The following is a 12157-nucleotide window of genomic DNA, read 5'->3' on the forward strand; positions in this document are numbered from 1 at the left end:
TTTGCCACAACCTGTTTTTTCACATGCACAATTACTGCTTTTTCATAAGTCATTACTCAGCCACACTTTTAATGATATTTATGTTTGCATTGAAACTACGTACAACCAAAAGGTGAGCGATGATCAAATTATCATGATCAAATTATCACAACGTTGTATTTAACGAGGTTTTGGTGCTGATGTCTTCAAATTACATGCCTTCTCTTGTGCGCTTACTTTTTTCCGTTTACTTTTTTTGGTTCTTCTTCAAATGTTCTTTCTTTGAAATTTTTAGAGTGAAATGCCTTATGAAACGATTTGAAGCACAGTGCGGAGTTCCGCACGGGTCAACTAGCATATAGTTTATTCGATAGTGTTTCCCCCAGGTATTTTTAGGATGGCACTGTGCCCTGCCTTCTTTCAGCCAACCTTTGACGCACCCTGCCCTCATTTTTGCATTTCTCAATGTGCCCTTCTTTCCCCTTCAAAATTTATCAACACTTGACCACAAAAGCAAATTCTTTGCTCAAAAGGTAAAAATTCGTGCAAGCATGGCTTTGAAATGCATCTCTCAAATTCCTCTTGTCCACTAGAATTGGTGTGAGAAGATTATACTACAAAACATTGTACCTTTTTTTACTAAAAAACTCTTTTGAGAGTGTGCCCTTTAACTGAAAGAGTGCCTTTTTATCAAGAAGTGCCCTGCCTCTTTTCAGATCCAGGGGAAACACTAATTCAACAATATTCTAAATTTCCTTATTTTAAGTTTTCACTCAAAAAATAAGGAAAATATTTTAATAGAGATGCTTAGCTCATTTCGTCAATTTTTCTTTTTCTTTTCAATCTATGTTAACAACCGAAAAAAGGAATCAAGATGGAATCAATTACAAATTGTTAGAGTTGTAAAACAGAATGAGCATTATGAGACACTAAAGCCTAATTTAACTAATAATGATGCCGAAATCAAATCCTGTGTTACAAGCAATCCCCTTCCATTTACAACTGATTTTACATTTGCTCCAATGTATTCAATTACGAATCTTTATTTTAACTGTTTACAAGCTGCAATAGACAAAAGTTGTCTGCTTAGTTTTGCATCAAAAGTTCTTAACTCATTATAATTTTCACCCAGCCACGACAGTTAAAATTATAATGCCTTACCATAAAAGCAAAAATATTACCAAGTTGATAAATGTTAGGAATATATTCTATCAAATCACTATAAAAGTTGAATGCCAGATGATAAATGGCAGGTAATTCATCTGAAACGATCACATCTTTTCAACCTATCTCTTTTCAGTTCAGAGTTCAAATTGCTAATGTGCCCTAACTTTATTTTTAAGTATTTTGTTTTAATCATCAGGAGAGAGAAAGTGGCAGGGGCGAAAAGTGAAAGGTTAAATCGCACACAGCAATTTCAAGCTGTTAACAATTGCATTTTCAGATGGATCTATAGCACTGCTGCTAGCCATTTTGTTTTGGCTGTGCTATAACAAACAAGCAAAATTATAACAAAAGAAGACATTATTTAGAGTTAATTTCATCTTAAAGAAACAAACTACATAAGGAAGTGCTATATTTAGTAGTATTTAGAGATTTAGCACTTGTGCAAGCAACTTAAAAGTACCAACTTTTTTTTTGTAGTAGGTACTAGATGATCAGAGGTTTTGAATTTTTGTGAAGGATCTATTAACAGACTCAAATTTCCTCCCGTTAAATTTTTGAACATACAGTGAAACCTGTGTAAGTTGACCACTTGCAGTGCAGAAGTACTTTGCTAGTCAACTTATAAAGAGGGTAATGATTTTTTGTTTTGTCATTTTTTGAACAATGTATTCATTTTTTGACTAATTGGCACTTACTCTTTCTGTTCAACTCACTTTCACTGCTTAACATTACTTTGAAATAATAATTTAAAATGTTATTTAACATATTTTTAGAGATTATTTTCCCAGAATGACATATAATGTGTCATGCAAATTTAAAATTTCAGTTAATTGATCAAAAACAAAAAAAAAAATTGTTTATGAAAAGTTAATTATTTGATATTAATAGTTCCTAAAAATTCATAGCTAATCAAAAATAACAAATTTTTTCGCTTCTTTTTTTTTCATATGCATTTATAACTATAATGATCTACTTTTCAACAAAATAACTCATTACTGAAGTTTGGCGCACTTATTAGACACTAGTTTTGGAAATTCCATATGTGTCAGCTCATTTTCTCTGGATTCCTCCCTTTTCAATTAATTTTAATATTTCATGTTTTTTATCAATCTCAAGTTCAATTAAGTTTCTTTTTGAAGCCATTTTATGTAAATCTATAATACAAAGAGCAACAAGCTGGACTCTCATAGTTTAAAAAGGCAATTGAAAATGAAAATGTCCTATTTCTTAATCCCTTGCACCAGAAATACTGCAATGCAAGTAATTTTACTCTTCAGGATAATTCCAGTGTTGCCACAAAATATTGCAACTGGAAAAAATACTTTGTACTTTTCTACTGACACATTTTTTTCATTGAACAGAGACTACAAAAGGCAATCTCAAATAGAACAACAAAAGAAAAACAAGTTTGGAGAATAAAAGGGTTCTTAGTAGTTTCGATCTCCATTTTGTTCCATAATGTCATCAAAGATGGTCTACACTTGCATTGTAGAACTTCAAGTTGGAAAAATGTCTGATGCAGGCAAGGGTTGTATTCCTCCTTTGTATTGATTGTCCTTTCAATGTCAATAGGAAAATAAAGTTAAAGAAAAAAAGTTCGCCTCAAAGCAATAGTAGGATATCTTACTATTATTCCTGGGCTTATCTATCTTACTGTTGCTCTGAGGAGACGATAAAGAGATACTTTATTTCTTCTTAAAAGGGGACATGATTTTTTGGCAAAAAAATAATTTTGCAGTTCAATTACTATAGGTTCTGGAAAAAGAAAATCACAAAGAGTATATTTCTGTGAATTTTCTGGGATGACAAATTTTAAAACATGTATAATTACTTTTTTCTTTTAACAAACAAAGGCAATTTGAAACTTAGAGAGATGAAAGTATCCGTTATATCCAAGTTAGAGAAAATGAAATTGTTTTAAATGATGGTGAACAAAAGTCTTGTGGTATTTTACTTGAATACCCAATAATTTTTTTAAAGTAAATACAATGAAACCTCTTTGAGCGGCAACCCCTCCATTCTGCAAAAATTTTGGTCGTTCAGATGGAGTGGTCGCTTTAAAGAGTTTTTAGTACAGTTGCAATATAATTCTATAATACACAATAAAAACAAGTCTAATACATAGAATGAAGTTTGCGACCGTTCTAAAAGGGAAATAGTACATTATTTAATTATAGTTTATATTTTTCGCAGAAAGAATACAATTTGTGACTTAAGTTTCCAGTCTTCTCCATAAATTGTTCACAAAATCGAATTCAAAATGTTGCTCGTTGCAATTCAAATGTTTTTCAATTCAAAATGACAAATAAATTGCTCTAACCCATTTATTTGTCATTGCATCTGCATTTTCGATGACTTTATTATCCCCAAAATCACTTTACTTGAAAGTTTAGTTTGCTTGATTACAAAACCAGGGCTCCCAACACATTTTAGCTTTAGAAAAGGGGTAAAAGAGGACCATTTTCAATCAAAAAGAGGACTAAAGAGGACCAGTTAGGATTTTAAAAAAAAACCTTGGGAGGACCATTCATTTAAACCCAAGGAAGCACCAAAGGGCAAATTAGCTGCCTGCTGCTAAATCCGTGAAGATAATTTGTTAATTAACCATAATACTGATTTTTAATGATACAATTCCTTTATCACTTTTTGCACAACTGATCTTTTTATCCATTGAATAATATTATTTACACAAACATTCGGATGGGGGGGGGGTGAGGCACTTAGCTCAGGACTTAAGGCAGCCTCCTTAGAACTAAATGGGCGTAATGATACATTTTGAATTGAACCAGGGATGCTGGTAGTCTCACCGAAGGATAGATGAAGCTGTGCTACATCTTTCTTTAGTTTAAAATTATTTTTGTGTTTTTCTGTCCAGTCCTGTAAGAGAGTTCTTAATAGCATTGTATCCCTTCTAAACCAATATGAATCTATCACACACCAAACAGATCTACTGTATTGAAAGTTTTCCTAAAAATGTCTGAAATGCTCAATCACAAAGAGAAGCAAATCACATGAGGCTTAGTTTTGCAATTTTCATATTCAAAGTATATTTTCAAGAATCATAAAGCTTACATTAAAAAAAATATACTCCATGATTGCAGGGCCATGAGTGCTTTGAACTTTTATGGGGGGAAAAAACAAATTCTTCTTTTTAGCAGGCATCATGACAATGAAATGATGTATACAAATTCAACTTCATAAAATTACATAATTCAACTTTGTTTCATATACAAACGCTACTTTAAAATTTTATGTGCTCAATTGTTTAAATTTAATATCCCCCCCCCCCCCAAATTGAAATTTCAAACGCGAAAAGCATTTTACCGTGAAGTCCGAGTAAGTTTAATGTTGCCATGGTTTCCAAAATAATTCCTTTGTTAATTATTGAAATTAAACAAAAAATAAGCTAAACTAAGGTAGCATATGTTAAAATAACTTTCAATTGTAGAAAACATCAAAATTTTCACAAGATGCAAAAGGATTGAAATTTCAAACACGAAAGCAATTTTTCGCGATAAATCATATCGAATACATATGTTCAGAAAATTGCACTAATGTAATATATTTTTTAAAGAATTACAAGCGCAATCCAATGATTTTTGAAAGAATTCAAGCAATAAAGAAACTTTTCATACTTTTTCAAGGTTTTCAAGCACTTGAAAATGACCTCTTCTTTTTTTCCCCCTAGAACTTTTCAAGGTATTTTTTATGGACGTATGAACCTTGTTTAACACGCACTGCGGCGGCGTGTTTGGGTATACAGTAACTTTTAACGAAATGAAAATTTTTTAAAATTTGATATCTAAATAAAAACAATATAAAAGCGGACTAATCGGACCAAAATGTTAAAAGCGGTCTAAAGCGAACTTTTCCATAAAAAATGGACTTTGGCGGGAAAAGTGGACCATTTGGGAGCCCTGCAAAAAGTATTAGTAAATTGATTGTCAGAGGCCGAATTAGTGCCTGAAAGGCATAAAAATGTATTTGATCAAAAGACGTAAATAAAATACACAAAGCGAGCTGATTATTTAATTTAAACCAATCGAAAACTAATATTAGATTTGATTCAAAAACGATTATTTTCGCTGACTTGTTAACCACAAAATGTTTGTCTCAATTTGCAGTGTAATTATCAAAGCTCTCCATTGATGTTTCGTGCTGGAAAGAATTCCAAATCGTACTCTATTAATTCTCTCGCCGATTTTCCAAGTTCATATTGCTCAGAATTTCAATACGTAGTTCAAGATTCAAAAAATTATCTCCGACAGCGTTGTTTGCAACCCAGATTACACATACACACTGACCAACTAATAAAATAAACTGAGTGACATTTTTACTCCAAAATTATCGGAATTTGTTAAAGGCCAATAAGAATTCCCCTTTTTGAACTAAAAAGCTGCAGATTGGAAACAGAAAGGGAATAGATGTTCCTGAAAAATGTAATGGGCGCATCCACTCGGTGGTCGTTCAGAAGGGTTGGGTGGCCGTTGCTAGGGGGTGTTTTTAACATTAAGTCTATGGGCTAAAAAAAATCGGTGCCGCCAAAAAGTAACCATTGAGAGGGGTGGCCACTTAAGACAGGTGGCCGTTCAGATAGGTTGCACTGTAAAGTGAAACCTGTGTACACTGTACAGTGAAACCTGTGTATAATGATACTGTCCATAACAATAAATCTAAATATAACGATATTTTCCTTGGTCCCAGAAAAATGTCAGCTTGAATAATCAAACTGTCTATAACGATAACCTGTCTATAACAATATTCTTTTAGGTCCCAACAGTATTGTTGTAGACAAGTTAAACTGCACTTTGTGTAATTCTGTACAAGGGAGGTAAATTACTATGTCAATTTGTTTTCTAAAATCCAGATTCAAGCACTATATCTTTCTTAACTTTTTATGCTCTATTTAGAGGTATAAAGATCATAAACAAATTTTTATTTTATTAGCCCATAAATGACAATCCTGCAAAGTATTACAGAAGAAAAACTTTAAAATCGTTTAGTGACAAATTTGTTTTAGCGACTTTTAGTGCCCTTTAGTCCCGGTATAGAACTATGTAGCCATAGAAGGGAATTGAAATCTATTCATCTAAACAATCTTTTACTTTCTTGTTATAAGCATAATAATTGGTTTTCTCGGTGCCAGATCCAGAGTCAACAAGCCACGTTTTTTGCTCTGGAGAACAATGTATGAAAGGAGGCACATTCGTCCAATTTTAGTGTTTTTTCTGCTAAAATGCAATATAAAACTGGAAGGAAGATGGGGGTAAGGGGGAGGAGGAGTTTCAAGATTTTGCCCTGGCTCTGAAAAAACGTAGATATGTCATCAAGTTTCTTATTGCTAAAATATATTATGAAAAAAAATCAGGTTCTTTCTTTCATTGAGAAACTAAAAAATATGTATTCATATTTGTTCATACCTGTTTGTCTTTGGAGATTTCATTTGTAATTCTTCTAGTTTTTTATCCAAAACCTGAAAATGATCAAAGGGTAAAAAATAAGAATAAAATAAAGTCAAAAAATAAAATTAAACATCACTTACTTGGAAGAAACCACAGGAGAAAATATATATATATATATATATATATATATTAAAAAGGCTTAAGTAAAAGAGACAAAATTCTTATGTTTTTATTAACATGGAGTTAGGGGCATTGAAAAAATTCCTGGTTTGCTGATGCAGTAATAAGGCCTTGGTTATTATCACAAACAAATTAGTAGGAGTTATCTTAACTGTAATTTATTAAATAATAGGGGCTAATATAAACCAAAAATTAAATAATAAAAAACTTTTTAAGTAATAGAGCACTAAAATCAAAATGGTAATCAAAGTTATATTAAATGCTACCTATGGAAACACTGGAAATGCATCATAAATGTTCAGCTTAAATACATTTAAAACATCCGGAGGATGGAACAATACTTAAACAGTTTGTCCTGTACATACACAGCCTTGCCATTTAAAGGGTCACAGCATCATGAGTCAATTGCCCCCCCCCCCCTGGCTTTGGGAAATTCAAGCATTTACATGCGATTGGATGTTTTTTCGTATCATTTCCATTGAGTCATACACTGGAAAACGGGAAGAATGGGAGAGCAGGAAGAATGGAACAATTCTTTTATTAAAATGTGAAAAAATTATATCAAGGTTTTTTTTAGTTGATGTAGCAAAAAGAATAAAATGGCTAGACCCACTGAAGAAACAAGAATAAATTTTTGGCATTTTATTTAGGCATAAATGCAGCACTGACATATTTCGTCCAACTTGGTCTTATTGATGAAATTGCAAATGGTAAACATAGAATTTAGTCTCACTTTTCCTGAATAATGCCTAAGAAAACCAAAAATGAGGAATAATACAATCCCCAAATCAATAAAAAGCAACTATTTAAGATCTGCCAAACATATATCGAACAGATAGGGATATTTATTTTCCTCCTATCCACTAGAGCTGGGCGATCCATCACAAAAAACTAGCGTCCATCTCACATTATTAAGATGGTTATAAATTTTTCCTTAGACCAATGCATTGACACTTACTTGCATTCACTACAAATAAAAGCACTGATGTACAGATACCGGTTTGTGATTGATACCGAATTTCCAATTTTGTCACACCAATATTAAATTAGCAGAGCGTTTAGCTAACCTGGCTTAGCAACACAACTGTATAGAAACTTTCAAACAAACATTGGTGGAATTATCATAAGACTTTCACCTCTCCCAAAACATGCAAGAAAAGCAAACTTTTTTTTAGCTCAAAGCAAAAATGTGGAAAAAAAAGTTTACCATTTCCTATCAAAAAAAAAAGCCAAAAACCAAGCTAAAAGTGCAAAATTGAAACAAAAATGTCAGACATACTTGGTGTTACAAAGGAGCCACTTTTTAATAACACAGCAATACTGTCAGCACTATCTTACGCTTTTAACACGTTTATGTTTTTTTTTATATATATATATAAGGATATTTTGCTGGTACTAGAATCTGTTTGTAAGTACAGTATAGCTTTGATTTCATGATACTCGATTTTGTGATTTCCTCAATTAAATGATACATTTCACTGGTCCGGGTTTGACTGTATTGAATGTCTGCTCCTAGATTTAACGATAATGTTTTCTGTGTCCCTTAACAATCGTTAAATTGAGGTTATACTGTATCTAGCACAATAATGTATACTTTCATATCTTAGAAATAATTTGTAAATTTAAATAAAGAAAAATAAACTTAAAAAAAAAAAAACATTGTGATGCATCACAACATCGCAATGTAAGTTTGAAGCTGCATCATGATGTAGAAATTCATACATCACCTAGTTCTAATATCCAAATATGGAAATCTGGCACATCTTAATACTATTATATTATATATATGAAAATTTGTGAGGATGTTTGTTACTCTTTCACGCATAAACTACTGAATGGATTGAAATGAAACTTTACAATAACATAGCTTATGCATTAGGATAACACATAGGGTACTTTTAATGTACTTTTATGATGTAAATTACGTAATGGGGGGTAACCCCCCCCCCCCCATAGGGAGCAATTTTCTCTAATATTGGTGTGAAAAATACTTGCACGTATTAACATTATATGTCCATGGAAAGCTCTGATTTTTCTGTTGAAGATGGCACCTGTTTGAAATTTTTTAATAAAATAAAAAAACAAGTTATATGCTCTTTAGTTCCATGTTCAAAGGCTTTCATCGACCCAATTCAGTACTTAGTATATCATCTCAACTCTGTCGATAGTTAGAATTGTTGTATTGTTGACATTTTTGCTTTTGTCAGATTGTTCAAGGCTTTTCTCAAGTCAAATCTTAAAGTAACATTTTTGCACAAAATTGGCAAGCAATGAATTTGGCGGATTATTTTACTAGGGTTTTTTCATTGCATTTGTGTTGACTGGACATTTACTCATTATCCACCCAACCAGCAGGAAGCTCGCAAAACTTTTATATTTCAATAACTAAGACATTTGGCAAAATCTTCAACTGTCACTGTTTTTGAAGCTAAAGACTACAAAGTAATGTTTCTCTGTTTTCGCCGTTTAACCAAAATATTGCCATTAAAAGAATCTTTAAATACTTTAATTGTTAACATGCATACTAATCTGCAAAATACTAAATTAAGCAAATCCATTAAACAGCACAAAAACTTGCATTAAATTGTCTTTTTGCACTATTTCAAACAATTGCCAAATTTTACTACTTATTTTGGAAACATTTTGGATGAAAATATGTAGCATTTTATAGTCACCAGAAGTATCTCAGTATTTGGGACAATATCTTTTCAACGAAAATTAGTAACACACAGTTTTAAAAGTAGGGATGGGGAGCCTTATCCAAGGTATCCCAAAACTATTGCTGCAAATTTGGTAACATTTTAAATTGCAGTAAGAAAAGAACCCACAATAATTTAAATTTCCCAAAATAACTAAAGTAAGTATAGGAGGATTACAGGCAGCTACATTTTTTTAAAAACAGTTTGTACTTCAATAGCCATATAGAGAAGGTTGAAGACTATGTTTCCTCAAATTTGTATATGCTTAAATGTTGTTTTTTTTGTTTCTAAAAGGATATTACCTACTATTTTGTTCTTAACGCTTATTGACATGTTACTTTATGGGTAAGAAAGTAGCTTGATTTTTAATCACCTCAAAGCGGTGCGTTTTGAGTTCTTTCAGTTAAAGCAGAAAATGAATAAAAGTAGCGTTTCACATAATTATTACAGACCCAGGCAATGACGGGTATTTTTCCTAGTCACCAATAAAGTTACAACAGCTCAGTTTTGATCAATGTAACTATTTCTAAGTTTTTAAAACTTTAAAGTAACTATTTAAACAGCAAATTTAAAAACAATACAAATTTGTTTCTGAAAAAGCTCAAAATTTGCAATCCCAGTTTTCTTCAAGTTTCTCTTAAGAGCAAAAAATGCATTTATATAAATATGATGCTAATTTATTTTTTATGCATTTCATTGAAAAAATTTGATCGAAATAGTCTATTTAGATTTGCAACCAAACCCTTGAAGATCATGAAAAACGCACGTGCCAGGTTGTCAGCTCTTGCACATGACCTCATAATACTCAGATAGAAAAACATTGTAAACATTAAACGCTTATGTCATCTTTATAATCGATTTTTTCGTTTAAAATTATAACAAGAAACGAAACATCAGTTCACTACAAAGTAAAATCAACTATACAAGATGAAGACTGCATGAAATCGGCATTTCTGCCACCATCAAAAACCTCTCTACTTCTTAATTTACCTCTAACCACAAGTGTATACGAAAATGCAAGGGAACACAACATTTTATGGTTACGAGCTAAAACGATATAATGTGGGATCAATGGTTTCGAAATTTCAGTAATGAAGTGTCTGTAAAGTGGAGGTTATCATTGATATTTTTATAGGTTATAACATTACTAAAAGGAAAAAAAGAGTTAGTTCATTAGTTAATTCATAGAATATATTATCTGTAATACTACCATGAATTTCGTAAAAAATAACCAATAAGACGAATAATTATGTAAATGAAAACAATGAAATCTTGACTTGGTAAAAAGAAAAATCACAGCACAAAAATTTATCTGTCGCTAAATATGTTAGGCCTAGTAAATAATCAACACAAAATTGTTGACATTGAAAAATATAGCTGGCTGAATGAAGAAAGATCACTTGTCTGTCATATTACAGCATGAAAGTATTAATTAACCACGAACACATAATTTACCCCATTTTCGATCATATCTTCCCAACTGTCACAAACATCGTCAGCTACGTCTTGAGCCATTTCACTAGGAACATCGTAGCCAGGTTCTAGATTAAAACGGTGCAAACAGTTTCATTTTGTTTTGTGCTGAATTTTGGAATATTTTCTCGAATAGAATATTGAAACGTAAGAATTTAAGCTTACAAAAACACAAAATATGCACGGAAGTGTACACGACAATGATGAAAATAAACGAACGAGACTTGCGAACACGCGAATTGGAAATCGCTGCTGATGCTAACCTGAAATTACAAAAGTGGTAAATTTTATTGAATTAATTCACAATTATAATGGCTTTATCTTACAAACCTCCTCAAATGAAAAGAGTATCATATTTTTTTTCAACCTTTAATTTTAGAACTTGGCAACCAACAACTAATAATGACGTCAGTAAGAGCGCCCTTCCCTCCCCTTTTTCGAAATGTTTTTCTCTTCCCCAAATTTTTAATTAAAATTATTACCTGGGAGTGGGTGTGATAGCTTACTTCTAGTTCGTCGAAACTAATACTTCTAACCACTCTGCCACGGGTCCCCCCCCCCCCATTTTTTTTTTTTTTTTTTTTTTTTTCACTTGCACTGAACGCAGATTTCTATTTTCTATCTACTGTTGTGTACAAAATGGTAGGCACAGTGTATGCTTTCATTTTATTCTGTTCTATTTCTAGCAGCAGCATTCTACCAGCACAGCTGGGCAGCAAAAGACGGATTTGTACATCACAGAGAGGAAAGAGGGAATCCTAGTAGCACATGCCTAGTAGACCATATCGTAAAAAATACCAATGCTATATCGTAACGTTGTCAGGCCCTGATATATGACGATGTTTAATCCGACACCGGGTGTGATATTACTACGATATCAAATACGACATTGGGACGACGACGTAAATGATATAGTGCCGGTATTACATAAAATACACCGCCAGCTCAGTCAATTCCAGCCAAAGACTGCAGTTTCGTGCTTATTAGCACTCATCAGTCCGGCTTAGGAAGCAACTGAGCTGGGGGTGGAAAACCTGTTAAGGAAGCCAAGAGTGCGGCCAAACAAACTGGTAGCTAATACAGCACGAAATTGCAATCCTTGGCTGGAATTGACTGAACTGACGGTGTATTTCATGTATTTCTGCCTAGCCCTGGCTATAGGGCGGTAATTTACTGAAATCTAGTGTGGGTATTGTTTTGCCGAAGCCGACAGTTCCGATATCTTCCTATATCGTTTATGCGGTATTGCGGTGATAT

The 12157-nt window shown here is 32.5% G+C and overlaps 1 protein-coding gene across 1 annotated transcript in view; it reads right to left on the reverse strand.

Moving 5' to 3' along the window:
• The window catches only part of LOC129222769 (SUZ domain-containing protein 1-like), a 32021-nt gene extending 21017 nt beyond the window's left edge, over window positions 1-11004 (reverse strand). The window contains exons 1-2 of the mRNA XM_054857299.1: window positions 10883-11004; window positions 6567-6619 (exon numbers count right to left, since the gene is read on the reverse strand). Of these exons, the coding sequence (XP_054713274.1) occupies window positions 6567-6619; window positions 10883-10942 (113 nt within the window). The 5' untranslated portion in view covers window positions 10943-11004. The remainder of the gene's footprint in view (window positions 1-6566; window positions 6620-10882) is intronic.
• Between the last annotated feature and the right edge of the window lie 1153 nt (window positions 11005-12157).

Source organism: Uloborus diversus, chromosome 5 (genome assembly GCF_026930045.1).
Source record: "Uloborus diversus isolate 005 chromosome 5, Udiv.v.3.1, whole genome shotgun sequence".
Taxonomy (NCBI): domain Eukaryota; kingdom Metazoa; phylum Arthropoda; class Arachnida; order Araneae; family Uloboridae; genus Uloborus; species Uloborus diversus.